Here is a 27,672-nt window from a genome sequence, read left to right on the forward strand (position 1 = left end):
GGATGTCACCTGGTCTGTAATTTACTGTTTCGAGCTGCATTCTGAATAAAATCTACAATCCATATTCAGTTCTGAAGGCTGGTTGCTGAAATTAATATTTACTATATTGTTATGTACCCCGTAACTGGGTTGCCAAACCAGCAGAAATGGATCACTCAGTTGGAGTCCGGATTACTAGAACTAAGAAAGTTTTATTAAAGAAACAAGCAACACAGTAATCGAAAGGATAATAAATGCAACAGTTCAGCAATGATAAACCCACATGTGCACAGAATTAAGATAACAGCATCAATCAAGCTCTATCGTTGTCTAGCGATAAATGACCAATTTCAAAGTGACACAAAGTTCAGTCCAATTTAGTAGTTCAGTTCGCAGTAATCGTTGCCATGGCGATGGACAACGTTGGGGGAGAGAGAGAAAGAGAGAGAACGGGAACGACTGATCATTCAGAAACGGCTTCCACTCACAGACCGGTGATATTTCTCACAAGCAGCTTTCGGGCGGGTCCTTTGTGATGTCACCTGAGGTCATCGACTGTGACCCCTCCTCCAGATGCGGTCGATCCTCTGCAGTGAACCCGGCACCCAAGCAAGGGTGGACACACACCGGGTTCCCGTTGATCGTACCTTTCCACCCTGTGTGTTTAAGGTCCGGTACTTCCCACCGACTGGTGAGAGGCGCACCGCTTCCAGGGTCTCGTTACCTCGGGTGTCGTGTGTGCTGCCTTAGCGAACCTGTCCCTTTTTATCCCCCTGCTGGGGTATCGCCTGTCCATCACTTCAAACAGTTCAGGGTTCAAAGGGGGAGCCACTCCAGACAGCTCTCTCTCTCTCCCGTCCCTTCATTACACATCTCCAGATGCTGTTTCATTGTGTTCCTTATCTCTCTCTTGAAGACAGGTGGCAGACCAACTGCTGATCACACAGGACAGCTAACATCTTATCTATGTGTATTCTTGTCACAATATACCCTGACTGCATAATACACCCTAACAGGGCTATGATCACTCTCCTGCTTTCTGTAAACCAATTCATCTGAAGCTATCCTCCCCACGGTAGCATAACGTTAGTACGACACTATTACATCTCGGGGTGTCGGAGTTCAGAATTCTTTTCCAAAGTCATCTGTAAGCAAGTTTGTACATTCCTTCTCGTGAGTGAGTGGTTTCCTCCGGGTGCTCCGGTTTCCTCTCACAGACCAAAGATGTGCTGGTTAGTAGGTTAACTGATCGTTGTAAATTGTCTCGTGATTAGGCAAGGGTTAAATGAGTGTGTTACTGGGTGGCGAGGCTCTGTGAGCCGGAAGGGCCTGTACCATACAGTATCTCTACATAAAATAAATGTCGGTGGGTAAAGCTTCCAGCACCAACGTGGATGATAGAAGAATTGAGGCGTACGGGGGAGGGACGGTTAGACTGATCTTGGCGTAGGTTAAAGGTCAGCACAACATCGTGGGCCGAAGGGCCTGTACTCTGATCTAATTTGTTCAGTCACCTCGCTGGACGGAGCCACTAGTCACACATGCCCTCTGACTAATGAACTGTGAGGACTGAACCACTTTCAGACAGTACACGCACACAGTCTGTGATTGAGATTTAAATCTTAATGCAAACATCAGTTTCTAAACCACTGCCATTTCTCATCTGCGCTCGGAGAGAGCAGAGCGGAACCCACTGTTTCTGTTACCATGTTAACCACTCACTGCTCCACTGCAAAGTCTCGTCGAGGCTGAACATCGACTTCTCTAACTTCTGATCATTTCTCCCTCTTCCCCCTTCTCTCTTTTTCTATCCCCCACTCCCCCCACCCCTTCACTTCTGCTCACCTGCCCATCACTTCCCTCTGGTGCCCCTCATCCTCCCCTTCCCCTCATGGTCCACCACCGTCCTCACCTATCAGATCCCTTCTTCTTCAGCCCTTTGCTTCTTCGACCAATCACCTCCCAGCTTTTTACTTTATTCCCATCCCCTGTCCTATCCACCCATCTTCCCCCTCACCCGATCTCACCTATCTCCTGCCAGTTTCACACTCCACCTTCTTGTTTTGGCTTCTGCCCTTTTCCAGTCCCGGTGAAGGGTCTCGCCTCGAAATGTCAAATTCTTATTCATTTCCATAGATGCTGAATGACCTGCTGAGTTCCTCCAGTGTTTTGTGTGTGTCAGTCTGGATTTCCAGCATCTGCAGAATCTTTAGTTGCTTCACATTGGTCACCCAGTTGTTACGCTGCTTACAGCTCGTGTTTACCACCTGCAGGGTACGCACGTTCCCCCGGAGCTCCCAGTTGGGACATGATACGATCCGTGCTCTCATGTATTACGCCCTGAAGGTGTGGAGTGACGTAGCACCACTCAATTTCCATGAGGTGGCAGGGGACAACGCGGACATTCTCATCGACTTCCCGAAGGGCCAGCACAATGACCACTACCCCTTTGATGGGCCGGGAGGGGCAGTGGCTCACGCCTTCTTCCCTGGCGACGACCCGGCGGCGGGGGACGTGCACTTCGATGACGACGAGGCTTGGTCATTCAGGTCTTCAGGTAGGATCAACAGCAGGGCTGGGGTGAGGTGGGGAATCAGGCGGCTCCTCGGTCCAATCACCTTTGTTCTGGCTTCTAGAGGCACAATTCGTTTTGTAGGAACATCACTTCCAGTGTGGGCTATTTATTCATAGGTCTATCTGTCTGTCTATTTGTGTACAGTATGTATTTATTGATTGATTGATTGAGATTGTCACTGTTATGTGCTGTGTCGTATGACATGGGCGATCATGGTCTTTCCATGGCCATGACTGTTCTTGGCAAATTTTTCTACAGAAGTGGTTTGCCATTGCCTTCTTCTGGGCAGTGTCTTTACAAGACGGGTGACTCCAGCCATTATCAATACTCTTCAGAGATTGTCCGCCTGGTGTCAGTGGTCACATGACCAGGACTTGTGATCTGCACCAGCTGCTCAAACGACCGTCACCACCTGCTCCCATGGTCACCTGACCCTCATTGGCCGGGGGGGGGGGGGCTAAGCAGGTGCCACACCTTGCCCAAGGGTGACCTGCAGACTAGCAGAGGGGAGGAGAACCTTACACCTCCTTTGGTAGAGACATATCTCCACCCTTCCCCCCAACACAGAATAGCTCTTGTGGCCCCTTGTGGCCCACCCAGCAACCCCCAATATGACCCTAGCCTAATAACAGGACAATTTACCAATTAACCTACTAACCAGTACATCTTATTTTCATCTGAAGCACACAGAGGAAAGACATTCATCTCTATCCAAACTTCACACTCAGTGGAGCAGGAGTGGAACTCCATCTGGTCTCCCGCTGCTGTAACCCGTCCACTTCTCGGTTCGACGTGTTCAGAGATGCTCTTCCGCACACCACTGTTGTAAGGCGTGGTTATTTCAGTTATTGTCACCTCCCCGTCAGCTTGAACCAGTCTGGCCATTCTCCTCCGACCTCTCTCGTTAACAAGGCGTTTTTACCCACAGAACTCCCTGGATGTTTCTTTTGTTTTTCGCACCGTTCTCTGTTAACTCTAGAGACTGTTGTGCGTGACAATCCCAGGAGATAGGGTACTCATTATCTTTCTATGTAATCACTTCAAAAACTCAATAAAAATTATATTTAAAAAAATCCCAGGAGATCAGCAGTTTCTGAGATACTCAAACCTGACACCAACAATCAAAGTCACCTAGATTAGATTTCTTCCCCATTTTGATGTTCGGTCTGAACAACAACTGAACCTCTTGACCATGTCTGCATGCTTCTATGCATTGAGTTGCTGCCACAGGATTGGCTAATTAGATATTTACATTAACGAGTAGGTGTACCTAATAAATTGACCATTGAGGATATTTGCACTTGTAACAGCAGTATCTGTGAGTCTTAAGTTTCTGGTAGGATTGATGGCTGTTTAGTATTATTTTTATGTTTATCTTTATGCCACACATTTATGCTTGCTTACACTGTATAGTTATGGAGTGTTACGTACATGTCTCAGAGGCTTCCGTCTGACAGGGTCAACCATGGATGTTGCATCCCAGCTGTGTAGATGTACAAGCCAGGGCAGTACAATATGGAGAGCAAGCTGTCGCCTGTACAGCAGGCTCCCCCTCTCCACACATCTGATGAATCCAAAGGAGTAGCAGAGACCTGGTACAGTTTGGAATCAGCCACGTACACAGGAGTTGCCAGTCAGCATTGAACTCAACGTAGGACTGCCTTAGGGACTCCAGCTCCAGATTTCTCCCTCGCGGTTTACTCCCATGTGTGGGTATAGCGGCAAAGCAGCGGAAATTTGAGATCAAAGTTTTCCTTCTCCGAGATGAGCTGCCAACCACGGCTGACGACCCCCATCTGCCCAAAGAGATTGGTTTTAAGGTGCCAGTGACCCACCTTTACCCCTTCTCCTGTCTGTAGAAATGGTTCCGCCAGACTCAGTAGCCAAACCATGCATGAACACCAAGAGCTGGACTTGGTTGTCAGGCTACTTGGAGACACAAGCCACTGGGAGCATTTACATGATAGTGGGACCTTGTCCCTACTATCCCCACTCCCCTCCCGGCTATAACAACTGTAAGTATGTGGCCACCTTGCTTCACACCTGTTGTGCATTAACAAGCAGGTGAACAGGTACTGTATACCTAAAGAAAGAGCCCACTGAGTACACTTAACATCTGAAAAGCAGTATTCACAAGAAAAACATCAATTAAACACAATTATTTCAAGCAGAAGCAATAACAACAAAAAACTGGTCCATTTTATTGCACAAAGTGGTCATGGTGTTGTGAAAATCAAGTCATTGACTCAAGTGAAACAGCAAAGCCCTTGAGTGGAAAATCCTACAAAAAGTAGTGGATTCAGCCCAGTCCATGACCGGTGAAGCCCTCCACACCATTGAGCACATCTACATGGAGTATTGTCACAGGAGAGCAGCAACCAATATCAGGGACACAGTCAGGACATGCTCTCTTCTCGCTGCTGCCATCAGGGAGGAGGTACAGGAGCCTCAGGGCTCACACCACCAGGTTCAGGGACAGTTATTACCCCTCAACCGTCAGGCTCCTGAACCAGAGTGGATTACTTCACTCAACTTTACTCACCCCATCACTGAACTGTTCCCACAACCTATGGACTCACTTTTAAGGACTCTTTATCTCATGTTCTCTATTTTTGTTATTTATTTATATGATTATTTCTTCTTTTTGCATTTGTAGTTGTTGCCTTTTGTGCTCTGGTTGAATGCCTTTCATTGATTCTGTTATAGTTATTATTCTATACATTTGTTGAGCATGCCCACAAGAAAATAGATTTCAGGGTTGTATATGGTGACAGATATGTACTCTGATAATAAAATTTACTTTGAACTTTGAATAGGCTTGTACCAGCTGGTTCAAGAACTGAATGTTTGTTGAAAAGTAGTTGCTCTTGAATCTGGTGACATTTGTGGGCTGCCCCCAGCACAACCTTGGAGGTGTTGTGCTTATAACGCAAGCGATGCATTTCATTGTATGTTTCGATGCGCATGTGATAAAGAAACTTCTGTCTAAATGTAATGTTATCTGCTGTTTTGTTATCCATGGGCGATCTGGGCTCCCGTCCCTTGTGGATAACAAGGGTTAAGTCTATTCTGCTCTAACAGGAATTACAGCAGATTCTTTAGTCCTTACTTCTTTAGTTTTCTCAGGAAGTAAAGGCGCTGGTGGGCCTTCCTGGCAGTGGACTCTGCTTGGTTGGTCCAAGTCAGGTCATTTGTGATATTGACCCCAAGGAACTTAAAGCTTTTGACCTGTTCCACTTGTGCACCACCAATGTAGATGGGGTCGTGCGGTCCGCTACTCCTTCTGAAGTCAACAACCAATTCCTTCGTCTTGCTGACGTTGAGGGATAGGTTATTGTCTTCGCACCATGCCACCAGGTTCTTAATTTCTTCTCTGTACTCAAACTCATCATTACCCGAGATACGGCCTACAATTGTGGTGTCATCAGCAAACGTATATATTGAGTTTGATGGAAACTTGGCTACGCAATCATGGGTGTACAGTGAGTACAGCAGGGGGCTGAGTACACAGCCTTGTGGGGCACCGGTGCTCAGAGTGATTGTAGAGGAGAGCTTGTCCCCTATTTTTACTGCCTGTGTCCTGTCTGTGAGGAAGGTGAAGATCCAGCTGCAGATCTGAGTGCTAAGGCCCAGGTTCCGGAGCTCAGGAATCAGTTTATTTGGCTTGATGGTATGTTGGGAGGGCTTTACCCATAATGGACTGGGCCGTATCCACTTCCTTTTGTAGGATTTTCCGTTCAAGGGCATTGGTGTTTCCATACCAGGCTGTGATGCAGCCAGTCAGTATACTTTGCACCACACATGTATAGCAGTTTGTCAAAGTTTTAGATGCCATAGTGAATGTTTGCAAAGAAGAGAGCATTCTATGTAGAATCTGTTCCCAATGTACTGCCTGCCGACACATCCCAGGTCACACCACACGCTCGGCACAGAAATTCTTTTCACCTTTTCACAGTGAGAGAATGAAGAACTGATTTAGGACCCATTATTCCTGCAGCTCCTCATACTTAACCTTTCGCAGATGAAGTGCTTCTAATTTCCCAGAATATATTGACGTCAGGAGTAAGATTGATGGGTTTGCTCTGCGAGTGCGATGTACCTGAGCTTGAGAGGAATTCTGTGCAGACACTGTATCTCCTTTGTTAGGAGGTATTTCTGGTGAAATGTTAAAGACATTAACAGCACATAAAACCATTCTGTGACAGTCACGGGCAAAAGGAGGCACTTAAACTCATAAAATCAGAAGAAGTGCTCACCTGGGTCCTGCTGTTGGGAGATGGTTTCACTCAGGAATTTTTATTACATCTGCTTTTGCCTGTACCTCTGCTTCAGAAAATCATAGAGCATTACAGCACAGAACAGGTCCTTCAGCTCACAACGTTGTGCCGACCTTTTAACCTGTGGTAACACCAGGCAGTGGTATGGTGGCATCAGCACTGGACTTTGGTCCTGAGTTCGAATCCGGCCGGGTCCCGACCTGGGCAGCAGCAGTATCTGTGCAGAGAAAGGCTCGGCAGTCTATTTCTGTATCTCACCACAAAAATCCTACAGACAACTACACTATCCATAGGGTTGCCACAACTTGACAGCACTCAACAACAACAGCAAGATCAATCTAACCCTTCCCTCTTACATCCTCATCATCACCATGTGACGTGAGCGATCATGGTCTTTCCATGACCATGATTGTTCTTGGCAAATTCTTCTACAGAAGCGGTTTGCTGTTGCCTTCTTCTGGGCAGTGTCTTCACAAGATGGGTGACCCCAGCCGTTATCAATACTCTTCAGTTGTCACATAACCAGGACTTGTGATGTGCACCCGCTGCTCCCATGGCTTCACGTGACCCTGATCAGGTGGGGGGGTGGCGCTAAGCAGGGGCTACGCCTTGCCCACGGGTGACCTGCAGGCTGGCGGAGAGAAGGAGCATCTTACACCTCCTTTGGTAGAGACATACAGTATCTCCACCCCGCCTCCCACACAGCCCTCCATTTTTCTTTCGTCCATGTGCCTATCTAAGAGTTTCTTAAATGTCCCTAATGTACCAACCTCTACCACCACCCCAGCAGTGTGTTCCACACACCCTCCATTCTCTGTGTAAAAAGAAAAAAAATTCTCTATTCTCTCCTCCAGTCACCTTCAAATGCTGCCCCCTCGTATTAGCCAGTTCCACAAGTGCCTGTAAGGGTAAGAGGTGAACACAGAACACAGAACAATACAGACCCTTCAGATATGCTTAGTGGTGGGATCCCGTTGGAGGTGGCGGAAGTTACGGAGAAACTCCAACGGGATCCCACCACTAAGCATATCTTTCCCTCCCCCCCTCTCTCTGCATTCCGCAGGGATCGCTCCCTACACAACTCCCTTGTCCATTCGTCCCCCCCATCCCTCCCCACTGATCTCCCTCCTGGCACTTATCCGTGTAAGCGGAACAAGTGCTACACATGCCCTTACACTTCCTCCCTTACCACCATTCAGGGCCCCAAACAGTCCTTCCAGGTGAGGCATCACTTCACCTGTGAGTCGACTGGGGTGATATACTGCGTCCGGTGCTCCCAATGTGGCCTTTTATATATTGGTGAGACCCGACGCAGACTGGGAGACCGCTTCGCTGAACATCTACGCTCTGTCCGCCAGAGAAAGCAGGATCTTCCAGTGGCCACACATTTTAATTCCACATCCCATTCCCATTCTGACATGTCTATCCACGGCCTCCTCTACTGTAAAGATGAAGCCACACTCAGGTTGGAGGAACAACACCTTATATTCCGTATGGGTAGCCTCCAACCTGATGGCATGAACATTGACTTCTCTAACTTCCGCTAGGCCCCACCTCCCCCTCGTACCCCATCTGTTACTCATTTTTATGCACACATTCTTTCTCTCACTCTCCTTTTTCTCCCTCTGTCCCTCTGAATATACCTCTTGCCCATCCTCTGGGTCACCCCCCCCCCCGTCTTTCTTCCCGGACCTCCTGTCCCATGATCCTCTCGTATCCCCTTCTGCCTATCACCTGTCCAGCTCTCGGCTCTATCCCTCCCCCTCCTGTCTTCTCCTATCATTTTGGATCTCCCCCTCCCCCTCCAGCTTTCAAATCCCTTACTCACTCTTCCTTCAGTTAGTCCTGACGAAGGGTCTTGGCCTGAAACGTCGACTGCGCCTCTTCCTATAGATGCTGCCTGGCCTGCTGCGTTCACCAGCAACTTTGATGTGTGTTGCATGTATATGGGGCTGTTATGAGTGTAGTGGAACAGAGAGAGGAGGGCTGTATAAGATATCAAGGGACGGGTAGCACCTCTGATGAGGGGGCTTGTGTCCATTCCAGGGCAGCTCACTCACCTCTGGTCCCGACCGAACACTCAGCTCTCACCTGTGGCTCCGAGTGGCTCTGGCAGACGGGGCAGATGAGATCCACAGTGAGATTCAGCAGCCAGGAAAGTGGTTCTGCATCGCTTGGTGGGGAGCGATGGGCATGGCAAGGCACAGAAGACGGCATGGCCATCCGCTGTAACCAAGGAAGACCCCAGTTTGTGACGACTATTTGGACCACTAGACCCAGAGTTCTGAGGCCGAGGGTGTGGAACTGCCCCAGTGCAACAGCTTTTCCACTTTAAAAACTCTCCCGCACAGGTTTATTCACCTTTGGACACAGCAGACAGCCAACAAGGAGAATATAGATGGTCAGATTAGTAAGTTCGCAGCTGACGGTAAAATTGGTGGAGTTGTGGATAGTGAGGAGAGTTGTCTACAGATACAGTGGGACATAGCTCATCTGGTAAGTTGGGTGAAGCAGTGGAGTTATTTCATTTATTCAGAGACAGGCCCTCCTGACTCAACAAGCCCACACAGCCCAATTACACCCACGTCACCTATTAACCTACTGAGCGGTATGTCTTTCAAAGTTCAAAGTAAATTTATGATCGAATATGCCGGTGCCTAAGAAGACTGTGGGGAGCTGCCTCAATAACTCTCATCCAGCAGCGCTTACATCCACGGTGATGAAGTGTTTTGAGAGGTTGGTGATGAAACATATCAACTCCTGCCTGAGAGGCAGTTTGGATCCGCTCCAGTTTGACAACTGGAGCGACAGGTCCACAGCAGATGCCATCTTATTGATTCTTCACTCAACCCTGGAACGTCTGGACAGTGAAGATGCATGACATGAAATTTGTTGTTTGGGACAACAGGATGGAGCAGAGACATTAAATAGCACAAAAATGGGTAAACCAAGTAGTATTCGCGGGTTCATTACCCATTCAGAAATCTGGTGTTAGAGGGGAAGAGGCTGTTCTTAAGTTGTTAAGTGTGAATTTTTAGGCTCCTGTACCTCCTCCCTGATGGTAGAAACTATGCAATTACAAAAAGAAAAAAAAGGAAATAATAATAAATAAATAGCGAGAACATGAGATGAAGAGTCCTTGAAAGAGAGTCCATAGGTTGTGGGAACAGTTCAGTGATGGGACAAGGAAAGTTGAGTGAAGTTATTTCCTCTGGTTCAAGAGCCTGATGGTTGAGGAGTAATAACTGTTCCTGAACCTAGTGGTGCAAGTCTTGAAGCTCTTGTATCTCCTTCCTGATGTTTAAGGGGTAATAACTTCCTGAACCTGGTGGTGTGAGTCCTGAGGCTCCTGTACCTCCTTCCTGATGGTTGAGGGGTGATAACTGTTCCTGCTGTTTCTCCGTCTGGTGATACAACTTTCGCCATGGTTTTGGTATAGCTGGACTCTATTGCCCTCAGTAGATGGTCTGGCACTCCGTAAGCTTTCAGGATCTTCAGCGTTTTACCTCGGTGTATGGAGTCAAAAGCTTTGTGAAAATCGATGTAAGTAAGCACAGCTGGTAGGTTGTTCTTCTTGACTTCCTCGATGATCCTACGGAGAGCAAGTATTTGCATTACTGTTGTGCGCTTCTGCTGAAAACCATTCTGATTGAATCTTAGCTTAGGGTCAATGGCGGTGCGAATCCTGTTCAAGATCATCCGATTGTATAGCTTTGCTAAGATGCAGGTCAATCTGATACCACGGTAGTTATCTGTCTTCGTGAGGGATCCAGACTTGGGGACTGGGATAATGTTTGAGAGTGACCACTGTTCTGGTTTGTCACCTTTCATCAGTGCCGTATTACATTATGTCCAGCAAGATGTCGTCCAGGTCGCAGTTCTTCAGGACATCTGGTCCAGCGCTCCCGCCCTGTTTGAGTGCATATTTGGCCTTCTTCAGTTCCTCAACGGTGAATGGGCCGTCATCAATGTCGACTTGCGTTAGTATCGTGGGTGTGTCCTCTTCTTCTTCCGTGATCGTTGGAGGGCTTCCCAGCACGTTCTTAAAGTGGGTAAGCCATGTCTGGACATGGTCCTCTGCTGTTTTACTGCTTATTTGACCTGATGAGGACTTCTTCCGTCTGCTGATCTCGTTGACTAGGTGCCGTGCTTCTCCATGCTGCATGTCTTCATTAGCAGCTTCTATCTCTCTAATCCTCTCAGCTAGTTCCTCTTCCTGATGGCTGAGGGGTGATAACTGTTCCTGAACCTGGTGGTGTGAGTCCTGAGGCTCCTGTATCTTCTTCCTGATGGCAGCAGTGAGAAAAGAGCACAACCTGGGTGGTGGGGGTCCCTGATGATAGATGTTGCTTTCCTGTGACAACACTCCATGTAGATGTGCTCAATGGTGGGGAAGACTTTATTCGTGATGGAATGGGCTGTATCCACTACTTTTTATAGGATTTTCCATTCAAGGACATTGGTGTTTCCATACCAGGCCAGGACGTCTACTCTCCACTGCACACAGAAGTGGATAGCAAGAATATTTTTCCCAGGGCAGATTGAAGACGAGAAGGAAGAACTTGTAAAGCCTGGTTTATACTTCTGCGTCAACGCGTCACTGTAAGGTCTGTGTCGCCGCAAACCCTACGCAAAGCCGACACGGAACCCTACGCGAGAGTTTGCGTTGGTGCGACGTGCACCTCTCCCAAAATGTAACCGCGTGTCGTGGCAACGCAGAACGCAATAACTGTGATTGGTCCGCTTGATGGCATCGCATGTCATCCTACGCTGCAATAACTTTCCATTGGGCGACTGAAGGGCAGGAAAGGAACTCTGGCTGCAATGCTTTCCATAAAGCTTTACAGACCTCCAAAATTATGGAGGACACATTTTGCATGAGAAAAGACACTCGCGTCTTGTTTACCCCGAGACTACCATGACCATGAAGCCTTGCGCGGGCAGGTGAGTGCGTATGCGTGACGTGCGCGAATTGCAGAGCGACACAGACACACCAATGCACAAGTATAAATGCTCACAACGCGCGTAGGTCACTTGCGTAGGTTACGGCATCCAGTTAACGCAGGAGTATAAACCAGGCGAAAGGGAACTTGAGAAGCTGTAAATAGCAGAAGCCTTGTTTGATGGTCGTAGCAAGGACTAGGCCTCAGGCTGGAGTCAGTGCTGCCCCCCAGTGTTCACTCAGCAGAAGACAAGCTGTATTGTGGTTGACTGCAGATTTCTTCGACATTCATGGACCCAGGGTCTGGACTATTTTTTTGCATTTCTGTATTTTACTGATATCTTACTTGTGCTTATTATCTTGTATGTGCTTTGTGCTGTGTGTGACTGTCGGTGCTGTGTTTAGCACCTTGGCCCCAGAGTATTGCTGTTTTGTTTATCTGTATTCATGAGATCCGGCTGTGAGTAAGTCAGGAGAGGAACCATGGTCCAGGCATGGTGGAGAAGGGGAGAAAGTTAAGTGCACAAGGGTTTCATTTGTCTTACATGCCCATTAAAACATATCGTGAAATGTGGCATTTCTGTCAACAATAAACACAGTCTGAGGATGTGCAGAGGGCAGGCCGCAAGTGTCGCCATGCTCCTGGTGCCAATGTAGCATGCCCGCAACTTACTGACACTAACTCTGCGCCTTTGGACTGTGGGAGGAAACTGGAGCACCCGGAAGAAACCCACGCAGTCACGGGGTGAACGTGCAAACTCCTTAGAGACAGCGGCTGGAATTGAATCGGGGTCACTGTTGCTGCAAAACGTGACTCTAACCACTGTGCTGGCGTGCCGTGCTGTGGGTGTGCAGAGAGAAGAGGGCAGAGTGCTCAGGACCCCCGGGTATCTGAAGGCACGGGGGTCGCACGAGGTGTCAGAGACCTACAGGACGGTTTGAACGGGAGGGTGTGTGGGTGAAGTGATGGCCCCTGATTTGTCAGCCCATTTCGGGAGGTGTCTTTCTTTCTTGCAGACTCGCAGGAGGTGGACCTCTTTGCAGTGGCCGTCCATGAGTTCGGGCATGCTATTGGCCTTCCTCATTCCATGTCCAACCAGTCCATCATGAGACCTTACTACCAGGGACCTGTGGGAGACCCTCTTCAGTACCACCTGCCTTACCAGGACCAGCTGAGAATCTGGCAGATATACGGTTTGTAACTTGTATTTGATTGATTTTTATTGAGAGATCCAGCACGGTGACAGGTCTTAATGGCTCAATGAACCTACACAACCCAATTACACCCTTGTGGCCAATTAACCTACTAACCCATTCATCTTTGGACTGTGGGAGGAAACCAGAGCCCCCGGAGGAAACCCACACGGTCACGGGGAGAACTTGCAAACTCCTTACAGACAGCGGCAGGACTGAATCCAGTTTGCTGGCAGTTTTGGGCCCCCTACCCATCGAGTCTGCTCTGCCATTTCATCATGGCTGATCCGCTTTCCCTCTCAGCCCCAATCTCCTGCCTTCTCCACGTATCCCTTCATGCCCTGACCAATCAAGAATCTCTCAGCCTCTGTTTTAAATATACTCAATGATTTGGCCTCCACAGCTGCCTGTGGCAATGAATTCCACGGATTCACCACTCTCTGGCTAAAGAAATTCCTCCTCATTTCTGTCCTAGATGGACATTGCTCTATTCTGAGGCTGTGTTCTCTGGTCTTAGACTCCCCCATCATCTCATGTTCTTGATATTTGTTGCTTATTTACTCATTTTTATTATTTTGCTTGCTTCTTTTTTGTCTCTTTGTATTTTCTGTGAATGTCCGCAAGGAAACAAGTCTCACATTGTACGTGATGACATACAGTGCATGTCCTTTGATAATAAATTAACTTTGAGGCTGTTACTGGGGCAACACCTGTGGATAAGAGGACCAGGGCAGCCTGTTCACCCCTCCCCATCATGCCATTCAGCGGGAAGGCTGGACTCTTTATCTCCGCTCACCCTGCCAATAACCTGATCCTACGATCTATAGACTCACCTTCAAGGACTCTACAACTCGTTCTCTGTATCAAGGCGCCATGGTAGTGTAGCGGTTCGCACGATGCGATTACAGCCCAGGGCGTCAGTGTTCCAAATTCAATTCTGACATCATCTGTAAGGAGCTTCTCCATCTCTCCCCATGGAACGTGTGCGTTTCCTCCGGGTGCTCCAGAGGAAAAGAGGCAGACACCAGAATAAGAAGGTGGGGTTAGCTGGAGGACAATTTCTTAGTCTGGATTCTACCCCCTTCCTTTCTGGTCATGATGAAGGGTCTTGGCCCAAAATGTCAACTGTTTATTCCCCTCCATGGATGCTGCCAGACCTGCTGGGTTCCTCCAGCATTTTGTGTGTTGCACCTCCAGAATCTCTGAAATCTTCAGAATCTCAAATAGTCCAGGACACAGGGGGAGAGCTCCCTCACTCTGCTCTGACTAGTGTCTTTGGGACATTCTGTGCCCACCCAAGGGAGTATATGTGTCCTCAGTTTAGTGTCCGCCAGCACCGCTTGGCCTCCTCTGAGCTAGCGTCGGGGCTGTCTGGATTACAAACTCAGGTCCCATCAGGGACCCAAACACCCGGACCATGCTCTCTTCTCACTTCTTCCTTTGGGGAGGTGGTACAGGAGCCTCAGATCCCACACCACCAGGTTCAGGAACAGTTATTACTCTACAACCATTAGGCTCCTGAACCAGCATGGATAACTTCACTCACCACAACTCTGAACTGAGCCTAGGGTCCCACACCACCAGGTTCAGGAACAGTTTTCACCCCTCAACCATCAGGCTCCTGAATCAGCGTGGATAACTTCACTCATCTCAAATCTGAACTGATTCCACAACCTATGGATTCACTTTCAAAGACACTACAACTCATGTTCTCAATAATATTTATTATTTATGTGTGTCAGAAAGAGTGTGTGTCTCAGAGTGTATGTGTCTCTTTGAGTGGTGGGTTCAAGTGAGTGTGTGTGTGTGTGTGTGTGTATGTGAAAGAAAGGTGGGGAGAGAGAGAGAAGGAAAAAAAGAAGGCAGTGTAAATGTTGCTGTGCTTTTGGTCAAGTCTCAACAAGACTAAAATGAAAAGAAGGGAGCTAAATACCGCCATAATGAAGCTGTAATTAGCTGAAACATGCACACTCACAGTACAATGGTTGAACCTGCTGCACAGCCCACCTGAGCGGGCACGTAGACCCCACAGCAGAGTCTGGGGTTGTGACAGTGAGTGTGTGTGTGTGTGTGTGCAATGAGTGAAAGTGTATGCGTGTAATAAGTGAAAGAGTGTGTGTGTGTGTTTGTGTGTGTGTGTGTGTGTGTATGTGTGTGTGTGCAATGAGTGAAAGTGTATGCGTGTAATAAGTGAAAGAGTGTGTGTGTGTGTGTGTGTGTGAGTGAGTTGGTGTACGTGCCCATTTTAACTGTGTCTGTTCCTGTCTGTCTACACCCAGGTGTCAGAGAGCTGCTGTTCCCTACCAGCCCGTCCCAGAGGGAGAATTCATCGGACCACCCAGTGCTCCCGGCCCCCTCCCCGGGAAGGCGCCCCACTGCTCAGTGAGTACTTTGTTTCGTGTGGCTGAGGGAGGCAGCTTTCCCCGCTGACCATCTCCCGTCTCTCATCTCTCATCACCACATGACTGAGGGAGGCAGCTTTCTTCGCTGACCATCTCCCATCTCTCATCACCACGTGGCTGAGGGAGGCAGCTTTCCCCGTTGACCATCTCTCATCTCTCATCTCTCATCACCACGTGGCTGAGGGAGGCAGCTTTCCCCGTTGACCATCTCTCATCTCTCATCTCTCATCACCACGTGGCTGAGGGAGGCAGCTTTCTCCACTGGCCATCTCCCATCTCTCATCACTGCGTGACCATCCCCATGAACAGGGAGAGAAGGTTTCAGTACATTGCGATCCACTTTACAGTCCTTGAGAGCTCGACTCCTGTTATTTGTAATGACTGCCTGCGCTCTCTCGAACAGAGTGGCATTCTGTACCCTGTCCCTCACTCCCTCCTTGACAGACACTTTGGTATAATCTGCTAAGATTGTTTAATGTCATTTCCTGAACACAAGTGTAAAGAAGAACGAAATAATCGTTACTCCAGATCTGATGCCACACAAAAAAACACAATAAGTCAAGGTTATTGTCATTTATCTATATACACGTATATCGTCAAACAAGACGACGTTTCTGTGAAGCAGGGTGTAAAGCACAGTAGTACACATAACACAATAACTTAGATTAGATTATGAGAGAACACTCAGTCCTCTTTTATTGTCATTTAGAAATGCATACATGCATTAAGAAATAATACAATGTTTCTCCGGAGTGATATCACAGAAAACAAGACAGACCAAAGACTAACACTGACAAAACCACATAATTATAACATATAGTTACAGCAGTGCAAAGCAATACCATAATTTGATGAAGGAAAGTAAGAATTACATCTAAAAAGAAATATGCATAAACAAAGTAAAGTGCATAAATTAAATATTGTAAGGTACAGAAAAAATTAACCTGTGACGCTGAATGCGATACGGCAGGGGGTTGAGAAGCCTAATGGCCTGAGGGAAGAACTATTTCCCATCCTGACGATTCTTGTCTTTGTACATCGGAGTCTCCTGCCTGATGGTAAAAAGTCAAAGAGGGTGATGGATGGACGGATGGGATCTTTGATAATACTAAGGGCCCTGCGTAGGTAGCACTCCTGATAAATGTCCCCGATGGACGGTAGGGAGATCCTTACGATCCTGTCAGCCATTCTCACAGCCCTCTGTAGGGACTTCCAGTCCAATGCTCGGCTGCTCCCATACCAGATGGAGATGCAGTTTGTCAGGATGCTCTCAATGGTGCTCCTGTAAAATGCAGTTCAGATTGGAGGGTTTGGAGGTGGAGGGAGCCTCGCTTGCCTCAGTCTCCTCAGGAAGCAGAGGTGCTGCTGTGGAGGCGATGTTGAGGGACAAGCTATGAGATAAAGAGCACAATAAACATAACTACATAAAATAGCTTATATACTTTGATTGTATGTCCACGATGGGCACCGCGGTGAGTGCGACACTGTTACAGCTCAGGGGTCGGAGTTCAGAGTTCAATTCCGACGTCACCTGCAAGGAGTTTGCACTCCCTCCTTCCCTGGCATGGAGCGTCATTCTAGACCCCATCGCTCACTCCCTCCTTGACAGGTGCTTTGGTATAACCTGCAAACAACAGGAATTCTGCAGATGCTGGAAATTCAAGCAACACACATCAAAGTTGCTGGTAAACGCAGCAGGCCAGGCAGCATCTGTAGGAAGAGGTGCAGTCGACGTTTCAGGCCGAGACCCTTCGTCAGGACTAACTGAAGGAAGAGTGAGTAAGGGATTTGAAAGGGGGAGGGGGAGGGTGAGATCCAAAATGATAGGAGAAGACAGGAGGGGGAGGGATGGAGCCAAGAGCTGGACAGGTGATTGGCAAAAGGGATACGAGAGGATCATGGGACAGGAGGTCCGGGAAGAAAGACAAGGGGGGGGGGACCCAGAGGATGGGCAAGAGGTATATTCAGAGGGACAGAGGGAGAAAAAGGAGACTGAGAGAAAGAATGTGTGCATAAAAATAAGTAACAGATGGGGTACGAGGGGGAGATGGGGCCTAGCGGAAGTTAGAGAAGTCGATGATCATGCCATCAGGTTGGAGGCTACCCAGACGGAATATGAGGTGTTGTTCCTCCAACCTGAGTGTGGCTTCATCTTTACAGTAGAGGAGGCCGTGGATAGACATGTCAGAATGGGAATGGGATATGGAATTAAAATGTGAATTAAAAGATGAAGCCACACTCAGGTTGGAACACACATTTTAATTCCACATCCCATTCCCATTCTGACATGTCTATCCACGGCCTCCTCTACTGTAAAGATGAAGCCACACTCAGGTTGGAGGAACAACACCTTATATTCCGTCTGGGTAGCCTCCAACCTGATGGCATGATCATCGACTTCTCTAACTTCCGCTAGGCCCCACCTCCCCCTCGTACCCCATCTGTTACTTATTTTTATGCACACATTCTTTCTCTCAGTCTCCTTTTTCTCCCTCTGTCCCTCTGAATATACCTCTTACCCATCCTCTGGGTCACCCCCCCCCGTCTTTCTTCCCGGACCTCCTGTCCCGTGATCCTCTCATATCCCTTTTGCCAATCACCTGTCCAGCTCTTGGCTCCATCCCTCCCCCTCCTGTCTTCTCCTATCATTTTGGATCTCCCCCTCCTCCTCCCACTTTCAAATCCCTTACTCACTCTTCCTTCAGTTAGCCCTGACGAAGGGTCTCGGCCTGAAACGTCGACTGCACCTCTTCCTACAGATGCTGCCTGGCCTGCTGCGTTCACCAGCAACTTTGATGTGTGTTACTTGGTATAACCTGCATCAGGATTATTTCACTCTCCGGTCAGGGGCCAGGCAGCCTCCTCCCTGATGGGAGCGGGAGGGTGGGTGGGATGATATTGCTGGCCCTTTACTGGCGCCTTTCGGAATGTACAATACTGTGCCAAAGCCTTCGGCACCCTGGCTGGCTGTCTGTGGGTTGGCAGATGCCAGTGCTGCACTGGGTAGTTTCCACTACCAGTTGCAGAGCCTTTTACACAGAGTGCCTGAACTGCCCTGCCAGGGAGGGTGCTGGAGACAGAATGGGATTTAACAGGCTCGTGAACACTCAGGACCAGAGAGCGATGGGCCATGTGCAGACAAGAGGAATGAGTCCAGCTCGGGACCATTACCTTATTTAGCCCAGTGTGTTGCTGTGACCTGCTATTCTGGATCACCAAGGGCTCCTCTTTCAGCCCGGAATGCCTAGGACACAGCTCCCTGTGACAACGGCTCTGTCCGGGTGGTTATGGCAGCAGCCTGGTCTTTCTCAGTGACTGGGTATCAGGGAAGCACTGAGCGAGAGCCACTTTCAGCTCCGTCACAGCCACTACTTTATCATTTCCTGTCCTGTCAGTCGCCTTATGTACAGACACTCCTGTGCCCAGCGTCACGAATTTCTTTATTTGTTTATCGGGATACTGTGCGGCCCAACGAGCCGCACCACCCAGAAACCCCCCAATTTAACCCGAGCCTAATCACAGGACAATCTACAATGACCAATTGTAACTATCCAGTACGTCTTCGGACTGTGGGAGGAGCACCCAGACAAAAACCCACGCGGTCATAAACGCTGCCTAGAGGCAGCGGCGGGAACTGAACTCTGAACTCCGACGCCCTGAGCTGTAATAGCGTCACGCTAACCCCGGTGCCCATCGTGGGCATACAATCAATCTATGTGTTTAAGCTATCTTATATGTATTTATATTTAATGTGTTTTTTATTGTTGTGTTCTTTATTTACCGTGGGTTTTTGTGCTGCATCAGATAATAATAATAGTATGTAATTTATTGATCCTGAGTAGGAAATTATTTCGTTACAACAGCAACATTTAAAAACACACAGCTGTGTGCAGACTTAACTAATAATAAAGTACAGAATAATAATATACACAATAATATTTTACCAATGTGCAATAATAACAAAGCAGAGTCTATTGTACTATGATGTGTGTTGTCCTGTCGCGCTGAGATGAACTGTTGTATATGCTTATTGCATTTGGTAGGAAAGATTTTCTGTAGCGATCCTTGTGACGGTGGAGCTGAGTGAGTCTGTTTGAAAGGGTGCTCCACTGCTTATTCAGCAGGTCATGGAGAGGATGTGCCAGATTCTCCATAATGGACAACAGTTTGTTTAGAGACCTCTCTACCACTAACTCAAAAGAGTCTGGGTTGTAGCCAAGGACCAATCCAGCCTTTTTGATGAGTTTATTTAGTCTTTTTGCATCACCAGCACTGATGCTGCTCCCCCAACATAAAGCCACAAAGAAGACTGCACTCGCTACAGCATACTGGTAAAAGATCTCCAACATCCTGCTCACACATTGAAGGAAAATAGAGTCTGCTTATCCCCTTCTTGCAAACAGCCTTGGTGTTGGTTTTCCAGTCAAGTCCATTGTCAAGGTGAACACCCAAGTATTTAAGACCAAGAGACTATAAGACGTAGGAGCAGAATTAGGCCATTTTGCCCATCAAGTCTACTCGGTCATTCAATCATGGATGATCATTTCCTCTTCTCTTCCTCAACCTCAGTTCCCGGCCTTCTTCCCATAACCTTTGATGCCGTGTCCAAACAAGAAACTATCAATCTCTGCCTTAAATACACCCAACGACCTGGCCTGCACAGCTATACGTAGCAACAAATTCCACAAATTCACCATCCTCTGGCTAAAGAAATTTCTCCACATCTCTGTTTTGAATGGATGCCCCTCTATCCTGAGGCTGTGCCCTCTTTGTCCTAGACTCTCCCACCATAGGAAACATACTTTTCACATCTACTCTTTCTAGGGCTTTCAACATTCGAAAGGTTTCAATAAGATCTCCTTCATCCTTCTAAAACTGTTCACATTTCTCAAGGTGGGGCTGCAGAATCGGAATCAGAATCAGGTTTATTATCACCGGTATGTGACGTGAAATTTGTTAACAGCATAATCCAGCAGAGAGAAAAAATAATAAATAAAATAATAATAATAATAAATAAACAAGTAAATCAATTACGTATATTGAATAGATTTTTTAAAAATGTGCAAAAACAGAAATACTGTATATTAAAAAAAGTGAGGTAGTGTCCAAAGATTCAATGTCCATTTAGGAATCAGATAACAGAGGGGAGGAAGCTGTTCCTGAATTGCTGAGTGTGTGCCTTCGGGCTTCTGTACCTCCTACCTGATGGTAACAGTGAGAAAAGGGCATGCCCTGGGTGCTGGAGGTCCTTAATAATGGATGCTGCCTTTCTGAGACATCGCTCCCTAAAGATGTCCTGGGTACTTTGTAGGCTAGTGCCCAAGATGGAGCTGACTAGATTTACAACCTTCTGCAGCTTCTTTCAGTCCTGTGAAGTAGCCCCCCCCCCCCATACCAGACAGTGATGCAGCCTGTCAGAATGCTCTCTACGGTACATCTATAGAAGTTTTTGAGTGTATTTGTTGACGTGCCAAATCTCTTCAAACTCCTAATAAAGTATAGCCGCTGTCTTGCCTTCTTTATAACTACGTCGATATGTTGGGACCAGGTTAGATCCTCAGAGATCTTGACACCCAGGAACTTGAAGCTGCTCACTCTCTCCACTTCTGATCCCTCTATGAGGATTGGTATGTGTTCCTTCAACTTACCCTTCCTACCAGTCACAATCTACCAAGTCCACAATCAGCTCTTTCGTCTTACTGATGTCGAGTGCCAAGTTGTTGCTGCGACACCACTCCACTAGTTGGCATATCTCACTCCTGTACACCCTCTCATCACCACCTGAGATTCTACCAACAACGGTTGTATTGTCAGCAAATTTATAGATGGTATTTGAGCTATGCCTAGCCACACAGTCATGTGTATATAGAGAGTAGAGCAGTGAGCTAAGCACACACCCCTGAGGTGCACCAGTGTTGATCGTCAGCGAGAAGGATATATTATCACCAATCCACACAGATTGTGGTCTTCCAGTTAGGAAGTTGAGGATCCAATTGCAGAGGGAGATACAGAGGCCCAGGTTCTGCAACCTCTTGATCAAGATTGTGTGAATGATGGTATTAAATGCTGAGCTATAGTTGATGAACAGCATCCTGACATAGGTGTTAGTATTGTCCAGGTGGTCTAAAGCCGTGTGGAGAGCCACTGAGATTGCATCTGCTGTTGACCTATTGTGGCGATAGGTAAGTTGCAATGGGTCCAGGTCCTTGCTGAGGCAGGAGTTCAGTCTAGTCATGACCAACCTCTCAAAGCATTTCATCACTGTCGATGTGAGTGCTACTGGGTGATAGACATTAAGGCAGCCCACATTATTCTTCGTAGGCACTGATATAATTGTTGCCTTTCTGAAGCAAGTGGGAACTTCCACCTGTAGCAGTGAGAGGTTAAAAATGTCTTTGAATACTCCCATTAGTTGGTTGACACAGGTTTTCAGAGCCTTACCAGGTATCCAGTGCCTCCATACTTGAGGAAGGATATACTGGCTTTGGAGGCAGTGCAGAGGAGGTTCACCAGGTTGATTCCAGAGATGAAGGGGTTAACCTATGAGGAGAGATTGAGTCACCTGGGACTATACTCTCTGGAGTTCAGAAGAATGAGAGGGGATCTTATAGAATCATACAAAATTTTGAAAGGGATAGATAAGATAGAAGTAGGAAAATTGTTTCCATTGGTAGGTGAGACTAGAACTAGGGGACATTGCCTCAAGATTCAGGGCGGAAGATTTAGGACGGAGATGAGGAAAAACTGTTTTTCCCAGAGAGTGGTAAATCTGTGGAATTCTCTGCCCAGGGAAGCAGTTGAGGCTTCTTCATTAAATATATTTAAGAAACAGTTAGATAGGTTTTCACATAGTAGGGGAATTAAGGGTTATGGAGAAAAAGCAGGTAGATGGAGCTGAGTTTACGGACAGATCAGCCACGATCTTATTGAATGGCAGGGCAGGCTCGATGGGCCAGATGGCCTACTCCTGCTCCTATTTCTTATGTTCTTATAAAGCCTCAGCATCGCATCCCTGCTGTTGTATTCTAGACCTCTTGAAATGAGCGCTAACATTGCATTTGCCTTCCTCACCGCTGATTCAATCTGCAAGTTAACCTTGAGGGTGTTCTGCACAAGGACCCCCAAGTATCGTTGCATCTCAGATTTTTGGATTTTCTCCCCATTTATTTCTACTACCAAAGTACATGACCATGCATTTTCCAATATTATATTTCATTTGCCACTTTCTTGCCCATTCTCCTAATCTGTCTAAGTCCTTCTGCATCCTACCTGTTTCCTCAACACTACCTTCCCCTCCACCAGTCTTTATATCATCTGTAAACTTGGCAACAAAGCCATCTACTTCATCATCTAAATCATTTATATACAGCATAAAAAGAAGTGGTCCCAACACCGACCCCTGCGGAACACCACTAGTCACTGGCAGCCAACCAGACAAGAATCCTTTTATTCCCATTCACTGCCTCCTTCCAATCAGCCAATGCTCTAACCATGATAGTAACTTTCTTGTGATACCACGGGCTCTTAACTTGGTAAGCAGCCTCATGTGTGACACCTTGTCAAAGTGTCCAAATATACAATATCCACTACATCCCCTTTATCTATCCTACTTGTAATCTCCTCAAAGAATTCCAACAGGTTTGTCAGGCGGGATTTTCCCTTAAGGAACCCATTTTCTCCTGTGTCACCAAGTATTCCATCACCTCATCCTTAACAATTGACTCTAACATCTTCCCAACAACTGAGGTCAGGTTAACTGATCTATAATTTCCTTTCTGCTGCCTTCTTCCTTTCTTAAAGAGTGGAGTATCACTTGCAATTTTCCAGTCCTCTGGCACCATGCCAGAGTCCAATGATTTTTGAAAGATCATTTCTAATGCCACCACAATCTCTAAAGCTACGTCTTTCAGAACCCTTGGGTGCAGTCCATCTGGTCTGGAGGACTTAATTACTTTTAGGTCTTTCAGCTTTTTGAGTACCTTCTCCCTTATAACAGTAACTGCACCCACTTCTCTTCCTTCACACACTACAACACCTGGCACACTGCTGGTGTCTTCCACAGTGAAGACTGATGCAAAATACTCATTTAGTTCATCTGCCATCTCCTTGTCCCCCATTATTATTTCTCCTGCCTCATTTTCTTGCAGTCCTATATCCACTCTCATCTCTCTTTTTTTTCACATAATTGAAAAAGCTTTTACTATTCACTTTGATATTACTTGCTAGCTTGCTTTCATAGTTCATCTTTTCCCTTCTAATGATTTTTTTTAATTGCTCTCAGTAGGTTTTTTAAAACTTTCCAATTCTCTATCTTCCTACTAATTTTTGCTTTGTTGTATGCCCTCTCTTTTGCTTTTACAATAGCTTTGACCTCCCTTGTCAGCCATGGTTGTACTATTTTACCACTTGAGTATACCTTCATTTTTGGAATACATCTGTCCAGCACCTCCCTCATTTTTCCCAGAAACTCACACCATTGCTGCTCTGCTGACATCCCTGCCAGCAGTTCCTTCCAATTTACTTTGGCCAATTCCTCTCTCATACCACTGTAATTTCCCTTATTCCACTGAAATACTACTACACAGACTTCACTTTCTCCATACCAAATTTAAAGTTGAACACAATCATATTGTGATCACTGGTTCCTAAGGGTTCTTTTACCTTAAGCTCCCTAATCGCCTCTGGTTCATTATATAACACCCAGTCCCAATCCCCTAGTAGGCTCAATGACGAACTGCTCTAAAAAGCCATCTCTTAGGCATTCAACAAGCTCACTCTCTTGAGATCTATTACCAACCTAATTTTCCCAATCGACCTGCATGTTGAAATCTCCCATGACTACCATAACATTGCCCTTTTGACACGCCTTTTCTGTTTCCTGTTGTAATCTATAGTCCACATCCCAGTCACTATTGGGAGGCCTGTATATAACTACCATCAGGGTCCTTTTACCCTTGCAGTTTTTTAACTCAACCCACAAGGATTCAACATCTTCCAATCCTATGTCACATCTTTCTACTGATTTGATGCCATTCTTTACCAGTAGAGCCACGCCTCCCCCTCTGCCTACCTTCCTATCCCTCCGATACAATGTGTAACCTTGGACATTCAGCTCCCAACTACAACCACGATTCAGTGATAGCCACAACATTATATCTGGCAATCTGTAATAGTGCAACAAGATCATCCACCTTATTTCTTATATTCCGCGCATTTGTACTCCTCCACCACTGTAACTTCTCGTCACAGTCCTCTTCCTCCTAAAATCAATCACCATCTTCCTGGTTTTTGGCCGCATTCAGGAGCAGGTGATTCCTCCCGCACCACTCCATAAACTTGTCCAGCAGTCCTCTGTACTCCGACTCCAGTCCATCTCTGATACATCCATCCACCACAGAGTTATTAGAGAGATTCTGCAAGTGACAAGACTCAGATTTGTACTGAAAGCCTGAGGTGTACAGTGTGAACAGAAACAGAGACAGGACAGTTCCCTATGGTGCTCCAGTGGACCATCTCAGATAGAGAACTACCCAGCCTTACAAACTGGGGTCTACCTGAAAGGTAGTCACTAATCCAGGAGATAGTGGATTTGTCTACGCTCATCCTTTGCAGCTTCTCGCTCAGAAGTGGCTGGATTGAATTGAAGGCACTAGAGAAATCAAAAAATGTAATTCTCAGGAAAACTAAGCAGGAAGTCTTCCATAGCACCGGTATCTTTTCCTGACAGACTCAGTAAAGGTGCTGGCTCGCACAGGCCTTCAGTACCCTGGGGCTGATCCGGTCCAGTCCAGCAGCCTTGCCTTGATGTAGACTCTCCAGCTGTCTCTTCACCTGACCTGCAGTCACAGTCAGGCAGGGGAGGGTGGGGAGGGAGGGGAGGGAGGCAGGATACTCCAGAGCTGGGGCGGTTTGGAACACAAGCACTCACCAGGGTCGATCCTGAGTAACAATTACTTTGTTCTCCTTTACACTCGTGTACTGGGAATGACATCAAACTACCTCAAATCTTGTAAAGAACTAGCCCAACACATCTCTTTTAAGTTTCACCCCCACAGAGTCACAGAGCACCACTGTAAAAAAAAAAACAGGCCATTCAGCCCATCTAGTATGTGCCAAATTATTCTGCAGCCTAGTTCCATCGATCTGCACCAGGACACAGCCCCCCATACTCCTCCCTTCCATGTACCTCTCCAAACTTCTCTTAAACATTGAAATCGAGTCCACCACTTCCACTGGCAGCTCACTCCACACTCTCTCCACCCTCTACGTGACGTTCCCCCTCATGGTCACCTTAAACATTTCACCTTTCACCCTTAACCCATGACCTCTAGAATTAGACATAGACATATCATCCACCCTTTGCATGAAGACGCCACCCCGATGTCCCTTTTAAATCTCTTGCATCTGATCTTAGACCTCTATCCTCTTACTATAAGCAATGCCTTCCTGCAAGAAAGCCACATCTATGTCCTTCATGATCCTAATGTACAGTACTGTGTAAAAGTCTTAGGCACATATATACAGCTAGGGTGCCTAAGACATTTGCACAGTACTGTAGTAATTTTATGTATTGCACTGTACTGCTGCTTCAAAAGAAACAAATTTCATGCCATATGTGAGTGATGATAAACCTGATTCTGATCTGGGTCTCTATTGTGGACTGAGAGTGGGAAGGGGACAGGGAGAGGGGAATCATGGTTGGGAAAAGGGGAAGGGAGAGGGGAGGGAACGGGAAGCACCAGAGAGACATTCTGTAATGATCAATAGACCAATTGTTTGGAATGAATCGACCTTGCCTGGTGTCTCGGGACTGGGTGTGTCTGCACCCGTGTCACCCCTGACACTCCTTCTCTGCCACCCTCCCATCACCCCTCCCGTGGCACTCCACCCTCACCATTCCCAACGTCCTTTGTTCCCAACAGATTTACGAACTCTCTCCACTCCACGTTGACAAATACAGTCCTGTGTAAAGGTCTTTGGCACCCTCGCTACATATATATGTGCCAAAGACTCATGCACAGTACTGTACCTGTGCAAATGTCTTTTAAAAGTTCCTATTGTGCCTGCCTCCATCACTTCCTCTTCTGTAAGCTCATTCCACATAGATAATGTGACCTTTGTGCAAAAAAGTGGTCCCTTGTTCCCCGTTAATCTGTGTCTGTGCTGTATTATCCTGTTCAATGAAAGTCAAAGATCCAAAGTACATTTATTCTCAAAGTTACGTATGCAGCTTACAACCGAGATTCGTCTTCCCACAGACAGCCACGGAACAAAAACAAACAAACAACTCGCTCAAAGAAAAACATTAAACTCCTCCCCCACATGCAAGAACAAATCAAATCACGCAAACAGTAAAAAAAAAGCAGGAAAAAAGCAAAACACAAGAACACAGAATCAAAAGACCAGGCATGCTCTGTTCAGGTCAAATATTCAGTTCAGTTCAGCGTGTAAAATTGTCTCTTCACCACCCCGTGTAGCTGTGACTCCGCTTTCAGGGAACCATGTACTTGTACCCGAAGGTCCATCTGTTCTGTAACATCCCCCAGGTCCCTGCCATTCACTTTGAAAGGCCTAGCTGGATTTGAATTTCCAAAACATGACACCTCACACTTTATGGAACAATTCTGTAAACAAGTATACAGACCTCGATCCTACTTATCAACCAACTCGGGGCAAAATTACAGACCGCAACGCACAAAGTTCACCACAGAGCCAATCAGCAACAAGATTTCCTCCCCAGTCGAATTTCCGAAATGACCAATCAGCTGATTGAAAAGTATATAATGGCCAAGCATTCAGAGGACACACTACAATTAACAGCGCACTGACGATGTCTCTTCATATGGTGATGAAATTGTCAAGATCAGAGAACAACTCAACCCAACTATCAACCTCCTGAGCAACACATCTTCCGAAATATTTCCAACCTCGCACTTATCCAAATTAAACTCTATTTGCCATCCCTTGGCCCGCCCACCCGGCAGATCAAAATCCATTTGTAATATTTGATAATGTTCTTCATCGTCCACTGTGAAACCAATTTTAATGTCAATGGGAAACAAACTGCAGCATCTCTCCTGCACCCTCTCCATAGCCTCCGCGTCCTTCCTGGAACGGGATGACCAGAACTGAACACTAAGCTCCAGGTGGCCGTGGGTTGCAAAGTCATGGAGTCATGGAACATTACAGCACAGGAACAGGTCTCCAGTCAGTGTGACAACCATCTACTACCACTCTTGGGCTTCCCCCACAAAGCCAATATCTAATCCAATTTACTACTCATCCTGAATACAGAGTGATTGA

The 27,672-nt window shown here is 46.9% G+C and overlaps 1 protein-coding gene across 2 annotated transcripts in view; it reads left to right on the plus strand.

Annotated features, from left to right (window-relative positions):
* Positions 1 to 27,672, plus strand: part of mmp17a (matrix metallopeptidase 17a) — a 139,325-nt gene that overhangs the window by 81,670 nt on the left and 29,983 nt on the right. For both annotated transcript variants that reach the window (XM_063073207.1, XM_063073208.1), the window contains exons 4-6: positions 2,253 to 2,536; positions 12,791 to 12,967; positions 15,247 to 15,349. In XM_063073207.1, the coding sequence (XP_062929277.1) occupies positions 2,253 to 2,536; positions 12,791 to 12,967; positions 15,247 to 15,349 (564 nt within the window). The remainder of the gene's footprint in view (positions 1 to 2,252; positions 2,537 to 12,790; positions 12,968 to 15,246; positions 15,350 to 27,672) is intronic.

This window comes from Mobula hypostoma, chromosome 21, assembly GCF_963921235.1.
Source record: "Mobula hypostoma chromosome 21, sMobHyp1.1, whole genome shotgun sequence".
In the NCBI taxonomy this organism is placed as follows: domain Eukaryota; kingdom Metazoa; phylum Chordata; class Chondrichthyes; order Myliobatiformes; family Myliobatidae; genus Mobula; species Mobula hypostoma.